This window comes from Garra rufa, chromosome 14, assembly GCF_049309525.1.
Source record: "Garra rufa chromosome 14, GarRuf1.0, whole genome shotgun sequence".
NCBI lineage: Eukaryota > Metazoa > Chordata > Actinopteri > Cypriniformes > Cyprinidae > Garra > Garra rufa.
The window spans coordinates 35,728,834-35,750,863 of record NC_133374.1 but is presented as its reverse complement, the minus strand read 5'-3'; the positions used below and the strand labels follow the sequence as shown (position 1 = coordinate 35,750,863).

The following is a 22,030-nucleotide window of genomic DNA, read 5'->3' as shown; positions in this document are numbered from 1 at the left end:
ATAAAGGCAGTGGCCCGCTTAGTACGTTGAGCTAAGCAAATTAAGTCCAACAAACTTACCACAGTGAGTGAACAGCAAAACGCAGAACAGGTCATTATAAAGGATCTGCAAAAACAAGCATGTAGAGAATTTTGGTTAGCTCAAAGAATTTAAGATGATCAATATATGTGTGTATATGCATGAGACTGTTTCTCTCATCACATATACACTGCAAACTCCACCAGGTCTTACGACCAATGAAAAGGATGAAATGAGTTATTTAAAACATACATTTCAGTCAGGGAAAGTAGTTTAACTCACAGGAAATCGTGTATAATAATCGTCATTAAATATACGCAATTTCCAGTTTCTGATCAGTAACAGTAATAACGATATCGACTGGTTTCTTTGTCCAGCAAATTATTCAGCGATACCCATTACTCTGACGTTGGCCCGTCGTCACGGCAACGCGTTTTTACTAACCAGAACGGAGTTAAAACAATTGAACAGAATAGGGCTTAAGGTAGCAATATGAGATCGAAACAGTTTAAGTGACTCTGTAATGTAAGCATTCAGCACCGAGAATCATTATATGTGAATATATGGTTGTTTATTAAACTATTCTACTTACAAATGATCGCACATAGACAAACGTACATAAAACACAAATAGACAGAGAACGCGTGAGAGAGAGAGAGTAAGAGAGAGAGAGAGAGAGAGAGAGAGAGAGAGTGTAAGAGAGAGAGAGAGACAGAAAGTGAGTTTGCAAAGGGACAGGAATGAAACGGTTCTGAACATCCTGAAATCGTTTCTTTTATAAAACGCCTTAAACGCAGCTATCTACGTTTGTAGAAAGGACGGATACTTGCAAGCTTGTTGTTGTTGTGCATTGTTCCGTTTGTGTTCGGTTCAGAAAGTCCTTTCCAGTTCCTTGAGAGTATCGCAGGCCTCATCATCTCCTCCGCTAGGTGAGACCCCCCCCCCCCCCCCATGGATCTGGGGGGAGGTGCGGGTGACGTGTCTTTGTGTCCCGAAGGCAAGAGCAAGAGGAGTGAGAGAGATGAGGGAAGGTTTATAAACCTGTAGGTCATTCACGCCCACAGTTGGACCTTGACCAATCCGGTTGATCTGAGTTTTGGAGGGAAGATTGAAAGTCTTTGTCTCTCAAAATGTTGTTTCGCATGTGGAAGCTGATTGGTTGTTTGGCCACAAAACTTTCAAAAGTTCAATAATACATATAAAGCAAGGAGTTATTAGGATGCCACAAACATTAACATTTAGGGAATAATAAATGCTGCTCATAGACACCAAACATGATCTATGAATCTTCTCGGTTGACTGAGTGATTCTAAACGTGAGTCTTAGCATGCACAATAATTCACCTATTGCGGATTAATGTTTGAGGCCGACATACATAACAGAAACAACAATATAAGAAAAGGTAACACATTGATACGTGTACATTTCTATATAACTGTATGTGGGACTGCATGTCTGAATAAGGAAAGTCTATCTTGATGGTGGGGGGATGAGCTGGATAGTGAACAAAGGACTGGCTCATAGCACATAGGTGTTAATCATGGGGGAGAAGTCATTTAAGGAATATGACTAGTTATTTCATGTCTGATTGGCTCCAGGCACTACATATCCCCTCTTTCGAACGTTGTTGTCCGTCCAACAGACAACAGCGAGCGACGTCAAAGGTGCGGAACAATCAGGCATGCACCCGGCACTCATGGCTGGAAGAGAGAGGTGGCTCTCTGGAGGTTGGTGCTTCAAGGAGTGGCTGTGGTGCCGTGGTCGACGTTATCAGGTGTGATAATGTAGACAGTGGCAAGGTATGGGTCCTCGAGCTTTGTGCAACAGGTGTCGAGGCACTGTCACTTGTCATCCTGACCCAGGTTGGTCTGTGTCAGGTGGTTGTTATCTAGTATCTGTGGTCCCTGCAGTCTGGAATCGCTGGTTGGACTCTCACTTTTGAGAGGGCAGGTAGTTCCAGGGTTCGCAGAGAATTGTCGTAAAGATTTTGTAGTGTAAAGAAAGTTTCAGACGGACCCGGTTAGGGTGCAGGAGGGCAGCAGGTGTCTGTTATCCCGCTGTTTTGCTCAAATGTCATCAGGCGTCTGATGTTGGGGGTGTCGACACTGACTTGAGCGGGTCTGAGTGGTGTTGGTAGGGGTTTTGCTGTTGGGCCTGTGGGCCCGTTGCTCCACTCAACATTGTCTGGCTGCTCCTGAGGTGTCGGCTGGTCTTATGGGATGCTTTTTCCTTTTAGGAAGTCTAATGCGGTGTTGCGTTGGGCAAGGAGTCAGAAGTTTATCTTTCAGTACTTCTCAGTGGAGTTTCATTCAAGGAGCTCCTTGTTAGCATCAGAAACTCTGTTCTGGAAAAGCAGGCGTGTCCAGCTGTCCTTGTGGGTGTCGGTTAATTTTGGTACTCGGAGAATTGCAGGTTCAGTTCATTTACCTCCTGTCTGAGGCCCTTGAGGGTGTGGGCCAAGGAGAAGATGATGCTGCTCAGCTCCTGGTTGTCCAGGCTGGATGTGAGTTGTCCATTTGTCGCAGTCCTGCTGTTCCTTTCTCTGCCATTGCAGGCCATTGGCTGCTTTAGGCTGAAGGATGCCGTTCTCTGTACTCTGCTGAGTCTCCAGTTGGTCCTGGTGAGTGGCAGGGCTGGATGTCCGAGACACGCTGGTTCACAGTTCCTATTGTGAATCTCGCTGGCTGCGGCATGCTTTTGGCTTCCTGCGCTCTTTGGATGCAGGTGTCGCACTCAGGCATGTTTCACTGAAGTACTGGTGAGCAATGTAGGTGGTGACACGGGTGGTCTCTTAGTTGACACGGGTGTCGTTTCTGGTGCCATCTGGTGGGAAACGTTTATAGATGTTTCTCGTTGACCTTTGTGTAGGTTACATCCACATTTTGAGGTCCGACCTGTCTGCTTTGCATCATAGAGAGGCTGTGTCGTTTGAAATCCACTGGTTCGAGCTGGAGTCAAACTTAGCATATTCTGATGTCCTCTGTCGCTGCATGCTGGGCAGTGCGCCACTTTTGCGTTGGTAGTGGCTTTGGTACTCTGGTGTATTCTGCACGGTGCATCTTGGGCATACATCAGCAATGACCCCCCTTTGTTCCTGGAAAGCTGGGAGCTGTGGCGGTGTTTGGTTATCAGGAACAAATGTGAGGATGTGTCATCTAGATGCGGCATGTGTGTGACATCACTGAGTTGTTTTCGGCTTAGTGCCTTAGTGTGGTCGGACAGTGCAAGGTTGAGTGTCAGCATTGGCAGAGGCTGCTTTAGCAGAGCTATTTTGTAGGTGGAGCCAGTGTGCATGGGTGTGATGCAGGCGGCGTAGCAGCGTGAGGGGTTTGCTTGTGGCTTAGAAGCGATGCTTGGGTTGGGTGGGTGGGTTTTTTGTTGTTGAAAACCTTATGGTGCCACAAAATCCCTCAGTTTTTTACTGGGCCTTTCACTGTTTTTCCACGAATAGCATGTAATGTTCCTATTGTGATGGCAATGCTTGTCTGAAGCAGGTGTTGATGCTCGGCTCTTTCAAACTGAGTGTTGTTGTTTGAAACTGAGCTTAGTCTACTTTGGATCTATGCAGGTTAGCAATTTTAAGAGGGAGTTCTTGTGAGTTGCTGCGACACAAGGGTTGATCCGATTGCCGTCACTCGTGCTGTGATGTCAGGTGGCCCGGCTTAAGGTGTTGCAGTGGGACAGGCTTGTCGTTTTCCACTAGGTACCTGCTCTGGGCGTGTCTTGCCTCGCTCTTTGGTCTATAAGCACATGGGTTTGTGTGCGTGGGACCCTTGGTCTGCAGGCATTGATAGTTATAAACATCACACGTTGGTGGCAGGTCTCTGTGATTCCCTCTGTCTTCTGGTGCGATTGGCACATCGCTGGATGGTTTGTGCAGCGCAGCTGTTGTCATCTGGGTGCTGGGCTCTGCTGAGAGCCTTGTACATGACATTAGTTCTACATCATCGTCATATTTGGAGAGCAGCTTTGGCACTGGCGGTTAGTGTCAGGTGCGTGGTGAGGTCCACTTCGGAGTGGCCATTTTCTCTTAGGGCTCTTCATGACGGAATTGTTTAAAGTCTTTGAAATACCTTACGGTATGTACACTGCAAAAGATGACTTTTCAGAAAAAGGGGGTGTGGCTTCTAGAGTGGGCACTGCTTCACGTATTCCATTGAATGTGTGTGCACCGTTACGGTTTTAGCCACACTGTGTTTTGAGCCGAACAGTGACCCCTTTTGGTGAATGCAGGTAGTTCGTTCGCCAGAGTGTAAACATCTGGGAGTAATCTTATCTAGCAAGGCTTTCTCGCAGTTGAGGGAGTATCGTAGGGCTGTGAGAAACAGGAAGTAGCAGGTTTTGCATTGTCTATTCCAGGTTAAGTTCAGAGCACAGGTGTCCTCAGTGTTGGCCTGCACTGATCTCAGATCACTCCCACACAGTGATGTCGCTGCGTGTTCAGCTCCCATACACCACTGTATGTTTGTTCACCTTGGTCAGTCAGACGTCCCCCCTTGGCATGGGGCAGCTGGACAATCACTTTGCTAATCTTTATTGCCTTCTGGTGCTTGGCTGTTTTCCGGCGGTCTGTAGAGTCCGCTGAATCGAGCAATCGCTGTACGGAAGAAGGCTGTAGCATTTGGGTGGTGACTCACAGTGTGATGTGGATATCTGAGGGGAAAGATTTTCTGGCGTTGATGCCATCTTCCCTTGGTGCCTGTCGCGTTGTCTCACGTAGGCTCAGATGCTGGTCGTAGCAGTCGTGTTCTTAGCTGCTGTATTCAGTTTTGACAGTTTTGACTGCTGGTACAAATGGCTGGGGTCCTGTTAGCTGGAGGTGGAGCTAAGCAGATCTGTCTCGTGGTCACACTGGGCAAATGTTCTTGCTTAAAAGTCAATGTTTTGCAGACAGGCGTGTGTTGTAGCCTACTGCAGTGTTCAGGAAGACAGCGTTTTGTGGTGACAGCTGTCAGATTCCCGGCCAGCTTGCTGGCGTGTGAGGTGTGAACGGTGGGCTGTTAGGCCCGGGAGAGATTTTGTGTTGAGCTCTCCTGTTTGTTCATATTGTTATCTGCAAGAACTTGAGTTCTTTAAGGTGTGCTGGGTTCATTGTAAAGAGAGCTTCCGCTGTTTAGGAGTGTTCTCCTGTACTGCTCTCTGCGCTCAGTCTGTGGGGGTGTTGCAGGCGTGTCTTGAAGCTTTTCTCCTCTCTCCTCGTGTAGGTCCTTGTCCTCTTCATCCGCTATCTCTGAACATCCAGATGGTCTAGGCGGTTCTGCGCGCTGTCCTGGTTCCGTCGTGGGTGAAGCTTTCTCCGCTGCGGCTTTAGTCAGACGATCTTGTTGAGGGCGTGGTCACTGATGGTCCGGGCTGTAGATGAGTTGATTGGTTCTCTGCAGCCGTAGCTCTTGACTGGATCGTGATCCATTCGCCTGTGTGCGCGGTCGTCCGGCTGTTCTCCGCTCAGGGGCTGTAGTCACTAGACCCAGGGCAGGATGGCCTCTTTGCCTTGTCTGGACTGGATGGCGAGACTGGATGGTGACATGTTGACACAAATAGAGAGGGAGAGACAAAGCACAACGAGCCAATGCAAGTCCGTACAGAACTAATGAGCTAAAATGTTGCTATGTGTTGCGCCTTAACTGATGTCATCAGATGGTGACGCAAACTAAACGCTTATTATCCTAGCTGTAAAGAAGGGGTCAGATAGTTTGTGTGGGTAAACACAGGAAACTATGAGTAAACTTAATGATGAGCGATTAACTTTAGAGCTATTCAGTTCATCGGTGTAGTTACCAAAAGATTTCACTGATGTTCAGACAGGTTCAGTCTCTAATAGGGAGAAAAATAAAAACAAAATCCATCAGAAAGAGAGGTATAAAGGGTTAAAGCAAAAGAGAGAAAGTGAGCTGACTGCCAGCCCTGAGGTCAGTGACGGGGCCCACCGGGTGGGGGCGCTATGGAGTCGTCACACCTGGGAAATGGCAGAGCTGAGAGAGCAAAAGAGAGAAAGGCCCCCCTGGGATGGGCCGAATTACCCGGGGTAGTGAGAGTGCAACTTGATCGATTTGGTCAAAGTTTAAATTTAAATCAAGACTGTTTAATCAAAAATTTAAAATGAGCAAATACAATTATAATTGCTAAAGGGAGAGTTGGATCTAAGGCGGTGAAATAATTAAAATTAAATCACACACACAAGAAAAAAAAAAAACATACATTATGTTAATTATCATTATGGTTTAAATAACAATAATTAATAATGTAACATCAAAAGGAAAAGAGAAGGGAGAGACTGACTGGGACTATCTATAAGCGTTGTTGCTCAAAGAAAAAAAATAAAATAAAATAAAAAAAAATAAATAAATAATATGAAATCAGGCATAGGTATTGGAAGAGGTTTTAGACAGACTTCTATCTTTTAATAGAAGGAAATACCTTTTATGCGGGATTTCAGATTCCACCTTGTGTGGATTTGAACGCGCATCTAAGCGCAGTTACCATGGCCGACGCGTTATCGCGGGTGTATATTTCTTGTGTCCGTTTTACTGAACACAGGTAGGCTACATGTGTTTGCAAACTTTAACTTAATAGGATGCTTACACTATTAAAAGGTTGCTTAGTTACGATGCGTGCACCTTGATCTTGAGTCAGCCTGCTGACACAAGACTTGTGTGTGCTTTGCACAAAACAAATAAATAACACTCGATCAAGATTTGTACAGTAATAACGCGAAGTTGTTTACTATATTAAATCTATTCGACGAGCAAACGGGGTCAACCTAATCAGTTAGCTAAGCTGAGGTTTTAACCCAAAGGAGCAAGATAGCTGATTAGCATTGGAGTGCACATCAATGGCTAATCTATCTACACTCAAAATATAAAGATATGGCCTTTGTAAGGTGAAAGAGGAACATCGCTCAATCAGCTTCTTCACGCAAAAATAGAGGTTTTCTTCGCTCAATTTAGGGTGGCTTTAAGACGCGCTATAAAAGATTGCTTCGTTTTATAGGGTCAATATATAAACTGCAGTTAAGTTACATCTTCAACAGCGGTTTAGTTTCTCTGTGCGAGAGGCTCAAACATCTGTGAAGGTGTTAAAGGTGGGCTTGGCCACACCGTTCTAACACACACACACACAAACAAAAGAGACGCGAGTCGCGAGCCGAGTTTGAATAAACAAGCATGCAGACACACAAACTATTCCTGAGCCGCTCACATCACATAGTTTAAAACTGCCCCGCATTCTAACGCCAATTAATGTAGAGAATTTTGGTTAGCTCAAAGAATTTAAGATGATCAATATATGTGTGTATATGCATGAGACTGTTTCTCTCATCACATATACACTGCAAACTCCACCAGGTCTTACGACCAATGAAAAGGATGAAATGAGTTATTTAAAACATACATTTCAGTCAGGGAAAGTAGTTTAACTCACAGGAAATCGTGTATAATAATCGTCATTAAATATACGCAATTTCCAGTTTCTGATCAGTAACAGTAATAATGATATCGACTGGTTTCTTTGTCCAGCAAATTATTCAGCGATACCCATTACTCTGACGTTGGCCCGTCGTCACGGCAACGCGTTTTTACTAACCAGAACGGAGTTAAAACAATTGAACAGAATAGGGCTTAAGGTAGCAATATGAGATCGAAACAGTTTAAGTGACTCTGTAATGTAAGCATTCAGCACCGAGAATCATTATATGTGAATATATGGTTGTTTATTAAACTATTCTACTTACAAACGATCGCACATAGACAAACGTACATAAAACACAAATAGACAGAGAACGCGTGAGAGAGAGAGAGAGTAAGAGAGAGAGAGAGAGAGAGAGAGAGAGAGAGAGAGAGAGAGAGAGAGAGAGAGAGAGAGAGAGTAAGAGAGAGAGAGAGACAGAAAGTGAGTTTGCAAAGGGACAGGAATGAAACGGTTCTGAACATCCTGAAATCGTTTCTTTTATAAAACGCCTTAAACGCAGCTATCTACGTTTGTAGAAAGGACGGATACTTGCAAGCTTGTTGTTGTTGTGCATTGTTCCGTTTGTGTTCGGTTCAGAAAGTCCTTTCCAGTTCCTTGAGAGTATCGCAGGCCTCATCATCTCCTCCGCTAGGTGAGACCCCCCCCCCCCCCCATGGATCTGGGGGGAGGTGCGGGTGACGTGTCTTTGTGTCCCGAAGGCAAGAGCAAGAGGAGTGAGAGAGATGAGGGAAGGTTTATAAACCTGTAGGTCGTTCACGCCCACAGTTGGACCTTGACCAATCCGGTTGATCTGAGTTTTGGAGGGAAGATTGAAAGTCTTTGTCTCTCAAAATGTTGTTTCGCATGTGGAAGCTGATTGGTTGTTTGGCCACAAAACTTTCAAAAGTTCAATAATACATATAAAGCAAGGAGTTATTAGGATGCCACAAACATTAACATTTAGGGAATAATAAATGCTGCTCATAGACACCAAACATGATCTATGAATCTTCTCGGTTGACTGAGTGATTCTAAACGTGAGTCTTAGCATGCACAATAATTCACCTATTGCGGATTAATGTTTGAGGCCGACATACATAACAGAAACAACAATATAAGAAAAGGTAACACATTGATACGTGTACATTTCTATATAACTGTATGTGGGACTGCATGTCTGAATAAGGAAAGTCTATCTTGATGGTGGGGGGATGAGCTGGATAGTGAACAAAGGACTGGCTCATAGCACATAGGTGTTAATCATGGGGGAGACGTCATTTAAGGAATATGACTAGTTATTTCATGTCTGATTGGCTCCAGGCACTACAAGCATATGGCAAAGAAATTGAGCATTTAAAAAAGGGGAATCAATTGACAAAGGGCAACAAACTCTATCAACTTGACGTCTTTATGGACCCTAACGGCATTGTAAAGGTGGGAGGTAGACTTCACCATTCAACTCTTTGTGACTCACTTAAACATCCGATTGTCATTCCCAAGGAACATCACATCACAAAGCTGATTATCGCACACCACCATGAGAAAATTCAGCATCAAGGTAAAGGCCTAACAGCAAATGCAATCAGATCCAGTGGTTATTGGATACCAAGTATGAGTAGAGCTGTATCCTCATGTATACGTCAGTGTGTTGTTTGTCGCAGACTTAGAAGATCACCAGAAGGTCAAAGAATGAGTGACTTACCCGAAGAACGCCTGGAACCTTCGCCGCCATTCACTTATTGCGGAATGGACTGTTTTGGTCCTTTCGTAACAACAGAAGGAAGGAAACAACACAAACGTTATGGTTTGCTCTTCACATGCTTTTGTTCAAGGGCCATCCATTTAGAGATGTTAGAGGACATGTCCACTGATGCATTCATCAACAGCTTGAGATGTTTCATAGCCATCAGAGGTGCTGTTCGCCAAATTCAGTGCGACCAAGGTACAAATTTTATTGGTGCCAAAAACGAGTTCAAAGCAGCCCTACAAGAGTTAAACGAGGAGAGATTAAGCTCATTTCTCTCACAAAGACAGTGCGACTTTGTTATGAATGCTCCTCACTCGAGTCATGCAGGAGGGGTTTGGGAGCGTCAGATCAAGACGGTCAGAAGTGTACTCAGTTCAATCCTAGCATTAGCTCACAACAGACTCCGTGACTCTGTACTAAGGACTGTGCTATATGAAGTAATGGCCATAGTCAACAGCAGGCCACTCACTGTAGACACTCTGTTTAGCCCAGACAGTCTAGAGCCATTGACCCCGAATCATCTCATTCAAATGAAACCCATCTCAGCACTGCCCCCACCTGGCACATTCCCGAGGGAGGATCTGTATGGAGCCAGGAGATGGCATCAGGTTCAGTATCTGGCGGAGCAATTTTGGAGTCGTTGGAAACCAGAATACCTCCACAGTATCATGGCGAGACAGAAATGGCATTCCCCAAAAAGGAATTTACAAGTGGGTGATGTTGTGATGGACATGGATGAATCGTCACCTCGTTGCGAGTGGAAACTTGCCAAAGTTGTGGATATTGTTGAAGGAAAGGATGGACTTGTAAGGAGAGTGAAAATCTCAGTAGGAGACAAGAGACTAACCAAAGATGGTAAACGCTTAAGTAAGCTTTCCATATTGGAGCGACCTGTACAGAAGTTAGTTCTGTTGTTGGAGGCTTAAAGACTTCTAAAGGGTTTTGATGAAGTTTTAAGTTTATTCGCAGGTCATTTTCTAATGTGAAAATTATTCGCAATACTTAGCTCTTAATTTTGGTGGGAGTGTAAATGACCTATATTTAATTTATTTTTGTAAAAGGGATAATATTATTGTTGGTTCTTTGATAGTTAATGTTACATTTATTTTATACTTCCATTTGTATATTTCAATTGATGTTTCGTTTTGAAGAACCTTTATTTTGAAATTTACGTGCTACCTTACGTTAGTTTCTACCAGGAAGTAAAAAGAAAACGGGAGTGTAACGTTATAGGTAGGACAGATGGTGATCGCTGTTTAGCTGAAAACAGACTTAAAACAAGGCTTAAGGTTATTCTGCATGTTTAGCACCCTCCGAAATGGCACAAGCTCTTACGTTGGTGTTGGCTTTGATTTAATAAAAAATCAACAAACCCATCAGTTAAAGTTGCTGACCATCATTCGGGGAGTATGCTACAAAGCATAAGCTCGGATGTCAGGGGTAAATGACGACTGCTATGTTCATTATTACATCCAACAACAGAACACCTTAATCGCTCATTCTGAGACATTCTTGTCTGCACCTGAGTCGACACAATGGCAATCGGAGTCGGACTGTTTCAGCTCAGTAAGGGTGAGTCTAATGTAAGGTGCTCATGTCAATCAACTATCATGGGAGCGGCCTCTGTCTGTGTGTCATCACACCGACAAGAAGCTGAGAATGACCTGATTTTAAAAAGGGATATTACTTTTAAAGATAAAAAAAATACCACTGGGTGGATTTTTATCATTGTAGGGTGGTTGTGAACACAAACTGCCAACACACATTAATGTTCAAATATGTAAAAGTTAGTTTAGCATCCGATGACCACTTTGAGTGAAATAAGTATTTCGCAAAACATGACTTAGTACTTGGTGGCAAAACCCTTGTTGGCAGTCACAGAGGTCAGACATTTCTTGTAGTTGGCCACCAGGTTTACAAACATCTCAGGAGTGATTTTGTCCCCACTCCTGTCCCACAGATCCTCTGCAAGTCATTAAGGCTTTGAAGCTGACATTTAGCAACTCAAACCTTCGAATGGCTAGGCCACTCCAGGACCTTAATGTGCTTCTTCTTGAGCCACTCCTTTGTTGGGGGTGTGTATTGGGTCATTGTCATGCTGGAATACCCACCCACAACCCATTTTCAATGAGGGAAGGAGGTTCTCACCCAAGATATGACTGTATTATGACCTCTGATGTGGTGCAGTTGTCCTGTCCCCTTAGCAGAAAAACACCCTCAAAGCATAATGTTTCCACCTCCATGTTTGACAGTGGGGATAATGTTCTTCAGGTCATAGGTAGCATATACTTTTTCTACTCCTACTCTAGGACAAGCAATAGCTCACACACCTTCACACACACCAGTGGCATCACTAGGAAGTCTGGGCCCTATATACATCAGCAGGCATGAGCTAACTTTGTTCAATATCTGGGGCATGGGCTGGAGGTCAGAAGAACGAGAAAATAATTAAAGAGAAAACATCCATTTAGTGTTGAGAAGCACTGAGATTGAGAGTTCGTGAATAAATCAGCCAGTTTGAAACATTGGGTAGAATGAATGATTCTGTGATTGACTTATTAATCCTTGCCACCACCTACTGGTTGGTGTCTATGCAGGATCAGAAAGCTGTGTGGGTTTTACAGACACAAGCAGTGCACTGACCAGCTTTCTGTATGTTTTGCCAACCCGGTCCATGAGAAGGTGCTAAACAGTGGAATGTGGAGGTTATTTCTACAGCATATGAAAGTAAAGATCTGGCTCTGCCTGCAAGTTTATATGTACACTCTACTAGAGGCATGGTGACATCCTTATGGGCATTTTCATTGTGCATCACTGGCCTTTCAGGCATGAATAAAGTTGTCTTTAGCAAATGGCTTGCATTAGTTTCTGTCTGTCTCATTTTCAGCACCTTCCTGAGGTTACCTGCTTGATTCAGTCTGCATCCAGGCCAGATGTTTGATCTGGATCAGCTAATACTACAATACATCCTCTTCAACCATTTGAGACCATAGTACAGACCCCGACAATCGGTTCGACATTCATACTCTGTTTACCATTTTAAGCCAAACAACAAGAAGTTTTGATTTTGTGCTACAGCTTGGAATGAGCTATCACATTGTGATCATACTGTAAATCATCAATCACATGCTGACTGTTTCATCAAAATCACAGTGAAATGAAAACATTGTCTTAGACATTCACATTTATGCATCTGACAGAGGCTTTTATCCAATGCAACATTGCATTCAAGGTACACATTGTTTCACACAGTTCTTGCTCTTTCTGGGAATCAAGTCCATGACCTTGGTGTTGCTGCAGTACCATACTTTACTGTTTGTGGTACAGAAGGGCTTAATTTGAACTGATGCAATGAAAATAGACATAATAGAGATCTCCTTTGTGCTTGCAAGGACTGTAGTGCATTATACATTAACTGTTTGATCCACTAACATTGGTAACGTGTCCAAATACTTCAAAGTCTTCATTTGAAGTGTATATTGTACCTAATTAGAAGTTACATTAAATATCGCTTGATTTGTTTTTTGTGAATACATAGAACAAAATGAAGAAGCAAAGACTTTGATATATACATTATATATTTAATATATTGTAATTTCTTCTAACATTGAATCATCATTTTCTTGCCTTATGCCAATAATCAAGTTTATTCTTTTTATAATTGTGGTTTATCCAGCACATGGGAATAATATTTATATCAGTTCACTGAACAATCCATCATTCTTTCTTTCTTTTTTTTACAAAATGTTTCATTCACAAAACATACAAATTTTTGACATGTTTCATGCAGTAAGTCAAGGCCTCATTCATATAGAAAGCACATAATCTTTGCAATGTATAAATGGCTACATTTCCAATCAAGTGTCATTTAGTTTTAGTTGCTCTCTCCAGTTCAGAGAATTACTGGATGAGCCTAGAATTTCATGTATGAAACAGTCCATAGAAGATTTAAATTAATATGTAAATTCTGTGATCATTTATTCACTATTATTTGTTTTAAAACCTGTATTTCTTTCCTGGAACACAAGAGAAATGTAAAGAATGTGCTGGTTGTTTTTTCAATGCACTTACAATGAGGGACTGGAGGACTTTCAAGCTTCAAAAAGGAACATATGGGGTAAAAGCATCTTACAAGTATAGAAGCATTCCATGTGAGTCTGTGCATTGACATCATTTTGATTAGTTAAAATACAGTCACCTTTAGAAATTAGCGTTTTATCCAATACAGATTGTATCAAAGCAGCTTGATAATGATGAACAGAAAAATTGTGTTTCAGCAGTGTGAATAAAATTCAATTCTGCTGTAAAGCAGCTCTAAAAAGAGAACAATAGTTGACCTTAAAATGTTGGAGAAACAGTTCAATAAATTCTCAGTTCAACAAGTTGTTCTTTCAAGTCTGATCTTTTCAATGAAACAGTTGATCTGGTTAACAAAATCAAACAATAAATTATTAAATAATCCATTTAAAATCTAATCTAGCTCCAGAGTGCTAGAAATATTATTCGTGAATAACATAAATGTTGATCTCTTCTTCACACAAACCTATTAATTCAGAACAATTCATATGATGTGCATAAGGCACAAATTTAAGGGATGGTTTTTCAATCATTACTGAAGCTTGAAAGCTCTCAATGGGTGAAAATATCAGTACATTCCTCAAGTTCTTTTCTGTTCCTGAGAGGAGACAGGTTCAAGTATACAAATACTTTAATCAGAATAGAGATTGTAGCTGGAATGTTTGTAGCTCATGACTATTCATAGGTGCTCTGTATGAGAAGCTTCAATTATGTAAAAATATCCTATAGCAATATATAGTCCCCTTAAAGATATATAGGTATAGTTTATAATTAAATGATTTCATAGAAACCCACTTTTAGAAATAACTGAAGATTGTTAGGAGGAAAAAAGTTTGCTTTGTGTCATGTAGTCTTTTTATCAGTAGTGTATCCATAGCTTTTGTTAGGTAAGACAGCTTTTAGATATAATTTCTCCCAAAAAATAAAACAAACAAACAAAAAAAGACTGATTAAAAAACTCGATGAGATATGAGACATTATAAAGATGATTCAATTTGGCAGCTTTTATAATAAAAATACTAAATCCAGTTCCTTTTACAGCAATTAAAACAACAAATTCCATACATTAAATATGGTTCAATACTAAGTCACGGCCCTTAAACTCTTCCTCTGTTCTTGCCAAAGGAAGAATCTATAAAACAAAGCAACAACAAAGGCATGCTACCACTGACGTTTGATTTAGCTATGATGAGAAGCCATTGCCTCAACCCTAAAAGACCCTCAAATACCCGAGGCGCTCAGTGGCCTGCCTATCAACTAAAACCTCACCTTCTAATCGCTTTGACGACAAGGTCACATTTTCTACACGTAAGTTTTTATTTTACACCCTCGCAGGATGGAAGAGACGAATGTGAACAAGAACACAACAACTGCACCACTGTGACTGTGTTAAAGGGTGTCCCACTTTTCCAGGTTATCTCAAAAGGGTCTCTTGTATCGTCACAACACAGGAAACTCTTATCTAGATATCTATCTGTCATTCAATTTGGGTGAATCGGCACCCTCCTCATCTTCATCTTTGTCATCTTTTGCTCCGATCAGTCGTTGCCGAGCAAAGTCCTCGAAGATGATGTCATCGTCGCTAGGGACAAACAATTAGAGAAACATCCATCAGTTGTTGTGTTTCCCTAAACCCGTTTTTTTGTTCACATAACCCAACTGATCAAAAGCTTGGAATAATTAAGATTTTTTTTATAATTAAGAAATCTATACTCATCAAGACTGCATTAAAAAAAATACAGTAAAAACATTAATATTGTGAAATATGATTACAATTTAAAATAAATAAGACTATTCAACTATTACTCAAGACTTTAGTGTTTTATGATCTTTCAAAAATTAATCTAAGCTGTTTTGGTGCCCAAGAAACATTTCTCATACACTACTAAAACAATTATGAAATAAATGTTTTTTCTTGTTAAGTTGGCCACAATTATTGGCACCCAATTGCAAAGTCCTTTTCCCAAGATAACAGCTCTGAATTTTCTCCTATAATGCCTGGTGAGTTTGGAGTTCACCTAACAAGAGATCATTCCCTAAAACAGAATCTCTCCAGATCCTTCAGATTCCCAGTTCCATGTTGGTTCTTCTCCTCTTCAGTTCATCCTATTCATTTTCTAAACGGCCGTGACGGCCATGGCAGAAGCATCATTTTGTCCTTAGTGACACATTTTTGTGTTTGTTTTGAATCATTGTTCTGATGGAATATCTAAACACGGCCCATTATAAGATTTCGTGAGGTTTAGATTTTTGTATCTCTTAGTATTTGCTAGAATCCATAATGCCATGTATCTAAACAAGATTTCCAGGATCTCTGGCAGAAAAATAGGCCCAGAACAGTTTATTTAAATGTGGGCATGGAGTACTTTTTATCCCTGTTTGCACTAAACCAATCTTGAGTGTTTGTTGCGAAAAAGCTCTTTTTTGAGTTTCATCTGACCATAGAAGCCCGTCCCGTTTAAAGTTCTAGTCGTAACTGACAACTAAATATGCTGGAGTTTGTTTTTTGATGAGCGAGCAGGATTTCTCATGAAACCCTCCAAAACAACATGTGGTGATACAGTATAGTGTCTATTTGATTTTTTTTTTTTTCAGTCTTTCTGGCCTGAAGACCCAACTAATCTCTGCAATTCTCCAACTGTAATCCTTGGAGAGTCTTTGGCCACTCAAAGTCTCCTCCTCACCATCCATCATGACGATATAGACACACGTTCTCTTCTAGGCAGATTTGCAACATCTTTAGTTGATTGGAACTTCTTAATTATTGCCGTGATGGTGGAAATGGGGGTTTTCAATGCTTTAGCTCTTTTCTTACAGCCACTTTCTATTTTGTGAAGCTCAGCAATCTTGTTCTTCCTATCAGAACTATGTTTTTTTATTTTACTCCTTGTGATGGACAATTAAGGGAATTTGGCCTTTGTGCTCCTTATATTTTGTGCAGATGGAGGTCATGGCTGGACATGTTTCATGCTCCTAGCTCCACCCTGGTGTGCTAAAAAATGTAAATATAAATGGTAACATATTTCAGAGGTATTTTACTCATAAGAATTTTTAGGGGTGCCAATAATTGTGACCAACATGAACTAGAGAAAAGCATTTATTTCATAATGAGTTTTACATTGTTTTACTTCAATGAAAGGTTAGAATTTTGTGAATTTTTTGAAAGAGCAAAAGGATAAACAATGCATTTATTTCCACAGGTGCCTTTGCTCATATTTACCAAGGGTGCCAATATTTGTGGAGAGCACTATATAAGTATATATATATATATATGAATTTACTATCATTTATTCAAAAATGATATACAGATTTCTATTCCAAATATATGCTATTCTTTTGAACTATCAATTTGATTTATATTTCCACAAAAACCTTATCAATGTCAAATGTTTTTTGCTGTTTAACTCTTTCCCATAGCGAACTCTGACATTGATCGCCATAATGGTAACTTCAAATATGTAATTAATATCTAAACTGCATTAATTCTCATTAAGACCTTTTGTAGACAGCTGACAAAAAATCTGTCTGGTTAGTAATAAGTGAAGCTGGTAATGCCTTTTTTCGAGTTATTTAATCATCCTCTGCTGAGATCTTGGGAGGTTTAATGTCTTCTTTTATTTCAATTAATTCAATTAATTTCTGTGACATTTGAGTGATATTTGGCTGTGATATTTGAGATATGACAATGCAGTGCACATCACTGTCGTGTCGCATCTGGTGTGGATAGCCAAATTGCTTGTTGTGTCTGGTTAGGACACTGTGTGAATTCTGTTAACGGTGGGGAGTTGATGAAGGCCATTATTATTTATTGAGCACCAGTAATAACTGATAATAACTGAGCACCAAAACAGCATATTAGAATACTTTCTGAAAGATCATGCACTGAATGAATAATAATTGGCTTTGCATCACATAACATTTTTTATTTTTTACAATATTAATGTTTTACTGTGAGCATATAATAAAAAAATAAAAAAATAAATACACATAAGAATTATGTGTAAATTTCTATAAGCACAAAGCTCAAAGCAGTTTAGTAGGTTAAAGTCCAATTACACCATGGTAAAGATTTTCACTTACTTTGTGTCAAATTCAATGAGGTTTGTGTCAATGGGGGCATCATTTTCTGGAGCTAAAACAAGAAGGTTACAAAAAAGAATATCGATTGACACTCTGTAGGTAATGGACATCTCACCCACTGGAATTCACATCCAAAATCCTAGTTTTAAACTAGTTCACCAGAGCTATATGACAGCAGATAAAAAGGCAATCTGGCACATACCATCTCTGTAGATCGATTCCTCCAATGGTTTGGGATGCATTAATGTAAAGGGGAGCTCAACGGCAACATCACTAGTGAGGGAAGCACAAATTATGAGAGTAATGCATCCAAGAGACATGATAACCAAATAAATCCTGGCCATTTAGGATACGCTGCTCCCAAACCTCAATCCCAGCACTCATGAGGTGCTAACAGAGTGCTGGAACCACTGGCCTAAAAGCATCAGCACAAATGGTCCAGTAATTGATGGCATCTTATCAAGTGTCTGAGCCTGTCTGTGCTTCCAGCCGAAAGCTTGGCTACTTATAGGAATCTCTAATGTGCACAATTGGCTGGAATCAGCTGTGTAAGACACACTCTTCAGTATATGGTCAGTCCTAGTCAATGAAATTCACTATTGAGTAACTTTAATCCGGTTTAAGGGAAGGGTGTCGAACATTTGCACAAGAAAAAGAATCTCTGATAGGAATAAACATAAAGACCACAGTACCTTGAGGCAAGATCTCCAAGCAGCCTGAAAATAAATAAATAAACATGATCTTCTATTACAATATTCCATATTGATTTAGCAAAGTAATTTCAGTGTAACCCTGGGATGAATAAAGGGGGTCAAACCTATCTAGCTACCTGTCTGTTTTTATCTTTTATATATATATATATATATATATATATATATATATATATATATATATATATATAAAAATTTGTATTGACATATATTAAAATTTGTATACACATGTATTGAATTACTTTTTTCATTTCATTTATTGTTTATGGGAAGTAAACAACTAAACATTGTTGAAACATTCAATATTTCTGTATAATAATAATATGTTTAAAAAAAAAAACTTTTATTACACTGAAACTAAGCCTATAGAATATATGTGACCCTGGACCACAAAACCAGTCATAAGGTAAAATTTTACAAAACTGAGATATATACATCATATGAAAGCTCAATAAATAAGCTTTCTATTGATATATGGTTTGTTAGGATAGGACAATATTTGGCCGAGATACATCTATTTGAAAATCTGAAATCTAAGGGTGCAAAAAAATCTAAATACTGAGAAAATCACCTTTAAAGTTGTCCAAATTAAGTTCTTAACAATGCATATTACTAATCAAAAATTACATTTTGATAGGTTTACAGTAGGAATTTTACAAAAAATCTTCATGGAACATGATCTTTACTTAATATCCTAATGATTTTTGACATAAAAGAAAAATCAATAATTTTGACCCATACAATGTATTTTTGGCTATTGCTACAAATATACCCCAGCGACTTAAGACTGGTTTTGTGGTCCAGGGTCACATATTTCCTTTTAAGAAACCAACCCCTTAAAATGTTAGTTCACCCAAAAATGAAAATTAGCCCATTATTTAAACAACCTCCAGGCATCCTAGGTGTATATAACTTCCTTCTTTCAGACGAATCCAATCAGAGTTACATTAAAAATTATCCCGGCATTTCCAAGGTTTAGAATTGCATTGGCGGCTGTTTCTCTTCATCAGTCCAAATCTAGTCAGTGTTGAGGGTAGCACATTACAAGTAACGTGAGTTACGTAATCAGATTACTTTTTCAAGTAACTAGTAAAGAAACACATTACTTTTTCATTTACAAGAAAATATCATTTCCTTTATGTATTTAATCCCATTTTATTAAATAATGCTTTTGCTGCTGACCTTTGTTGATCCAATTTAACCATACTAATAAGCAAAACTTAGAAGTGTTGAACTTTCCTCTCCTACAGTTCTACTGTGCAGACTTGAATTTACATTTCTTTCAGCCTTGGGCTTATTTATTTCACTTTTTGTACTTTCGAACTGTTTATATTAAAAACAAACAAGCAAACCCTGCCCAGATTTAAAAATGTAACACATTACTTTCAATAAAAAGTTACTAAGAGACATAATAAATTACTTTTTTAGTAAAAAAGTACTGACAATGAAACAAGTCCAATTAAGCTCATCCATCCATAATAAAAAGTCACACGTCTTTGGGGGGTGAATAAAGGCCTCCTGTAGCAAATCGATGCATTTTTGTAAGAAAAATATTATAACAACTTTAATCTAGCTTGGACCAACTGGTCATACATGGGAGCATGTGGAAGTGATGAATGCGAACGTGCCATGAAGAGACCAAAAACTATTTATATATACAAAATGAGGATTTGTAAAAAAAAAAAAAAAAATGCTTTAGATTTCGAAGAATTCGAAGAATATATAAGCCAAGAAGAGACTGGTTTTCCTTTGCTAAAGTAAGTACACTTTGCTTCATTTGCTCCTGTAAACAAATGTTGGTTTGTGCGAAGTTCACCGGCACATTTGCAATGCCGACATTCTACGTCATCCACCCAGAAGGGCTTCCGTGTACCACCAGTTGGCGCAAGCTAGACTTAAAGTGATTATTACGCTTTAAATATGGATTTTTTTTGTTTTTACAATAATGCATTGATTCACTACAGGACGCCTTTATTCACCTCCGGAGCTGTTTGAGCCACTTTTTCTTATGGATGGATTCACTTTATTGGACTTGTTTTGGACTGATGAATAGAAACACCTGCCCATGCAATTATAAATCTTGGAAATACCAGGATAATTTTTAATATAACTTTTTGGATTGGATTGTCTAAAAGAAGGAAGTCATATACACCTAGGATGCCTGGAGGGTGAGTAAATACTGGGCTAATTTTCATTTTTGGGTGAACGATTTTTAGCATCACACACCAAACAGGATGACCAAAATGCAAACTTACCCTCCACGTGACACCACCAGCTTCACTTTCACCTTATAAGAAACAATAATGCCCAGAATTTCCTTATTGGCCCCCTCTCTTAACCTTTTAAGAAACAATGTTATGGAGAGGTGAATTAATAAACCTTACAAGAAACACAGTCCACTTTTTAATCAAAGATTGTACTCACAATGTACTTGAGGCTAAATTTGTGTCTTCGTGTTTGAGTTTGCCATCCAGAGCCAAGCCACGTTTCTCTCGGTTATTCGCGAGGAAAGGTGTGAGAGTGTATACTTTACAAAATGTAGCACTGGGGGCCACAAAATCACTAGAACAGGAACAAAGCAGAGAGTAATTAATCAGATGCCAAGTTGTGTTTTCATATGGTAGATGAGTGTTCAGTTTGCAGAGTATTTACTCTGATTCCTCTGTCGCCACTGGACACTTGTACTGGGCAGTGTTGAAAAGGCAGATATCAGCATACTGACGCACTGCAATAATAGAAATAAAGGTTATTTGTTTCTTAATTAGAAATTAGTGTAAATACAAAGTCTGTCCTCTATGAATAACTGAATGACCTGAAATCTTCATTTTTTTTACTGTCTTGTTTGTGTTGTTTGTGACATGGACGTTAACACTGATTGGTTCACCATGATAGTAAATCTGAAAGACATTAAGCACAAAGAAAATTAGTTACTAGCAGTATGCAAGCAAGAGTAAATGGCAGCATAAGAAAAAAATATATATGTACTATGTATGGTATGTGTTATTAAAAAATAATAATAATATTGCCTGATATTGAAATTATAATCTACATTGAAAAAAATACTTGGGCCTAAATATTTAAGATTTATGTATTTGAATACACAATTTCAAACCTTTTGAAATAATACAATTTTAACAACTTAATGTAATGCATATTTGTCAGTCACATAAAATAAACAGAAAAAAAAACTTCTGTAATAATATTAATAAAAACGGAATGTTTTAAATTCACAACAATCAGATTTATATATGTGACCCTAGACCACAATTTTTCAATTTATACATCATATGAAAGCTGAATAAATAAGCTTTCCATTGATGTATATTTGGTTGAGACACAACTATTTTAAAATTTAGAAATATTGAGAAAACAGACCAATTTAGTGTTTGTAAACTGTGCTGACGTTTTTGTGGGCAGAGTTTATCTGTTTGCAGAAAATGATGGTTTTCAAGTAGCAGTCTATGGAGCCATGGAATAAAAGAATAAAAAAAATTTTTTTTTTTTTTAAATTCTGACTTTATTCTCTAAATTCTAAGATTAAATCTCACAATTCTGATCAGAAAAACAACTCGGCATTCTCTCCTTTCCCCTTGGCCCTGGCTTTTTTGCCCTGAGAAATCACAATTGTTTAGTTAAAACGAGTTATATAGTCTGAGCTAGGAGAACCTTGCATTTGCAAGAAAAAAGTCAGAATTGTGAGACAAAAGAAATAAATGTTATGTAAAATGTTAATAATAAATATTATGTCATGTTGTAACTGTAGAGCTAATACAGTGTATCCCCAACAAACAGCATATGATAATATTATGTAGACATATTGAGTAATCATAGCAGTTTTCATCCATAGTCTGTCTATTTAAACGTCTGCGTTTAACTTCAAATGGCATCTTTGATGAACATTGATGTATTCTATAAGAAATTACTTGCATTCCAATTCTGGCATGCAAAAGGC

General features: G+C 39.4%; 1 protein-coding gene across 1 annotated transcript in view; it reads right to left on the bottom strand.

Annotated features, from left to right (window-relative positions):
* The window catches only part of arrb1 (arrestin, beta 1), a 65,982-nt gene that overhangs the window by 4,859 nt on the left and 39,093 nt on the right, over positions 1–22,030 (bottom strand). The window contains exons 10-17 of the mRNA XM_073817478.1: positions 20,891–20,975; positions 20,731–20,803; positions 20,503–20,640; positions 20,334–20,417; positions 18,061–18,084; positions 17,571–17,641; positions 17,369–17,420; positions 10,628–14,870 (exon numbers count right to left, since the gene is read on the bottom strand). Coding sequence (XP_073673579.1) covers positions 14,759–14,870; positions 17,369–17,420; positions 17,571–17,641; positions 18,061–18,084; positions 20,334–20,417; positions 20,503–20,640; positions 20,731–20,803; positions 20,891–20,975 — 639 coding nt within the window. The 3' untranslated portion in view covers positions 10,628–14,758. The remainder of the gene's footprint in view (positions 1–10,627; positions 14,871–17,368; positions 17,421–17,570; positions 17,642–18,060; positions 18,085–20,333; positions 20,418–20,502; positions 20,641–20,730; positions 20,804–20,890; positions 20,976–22,030) is intronic.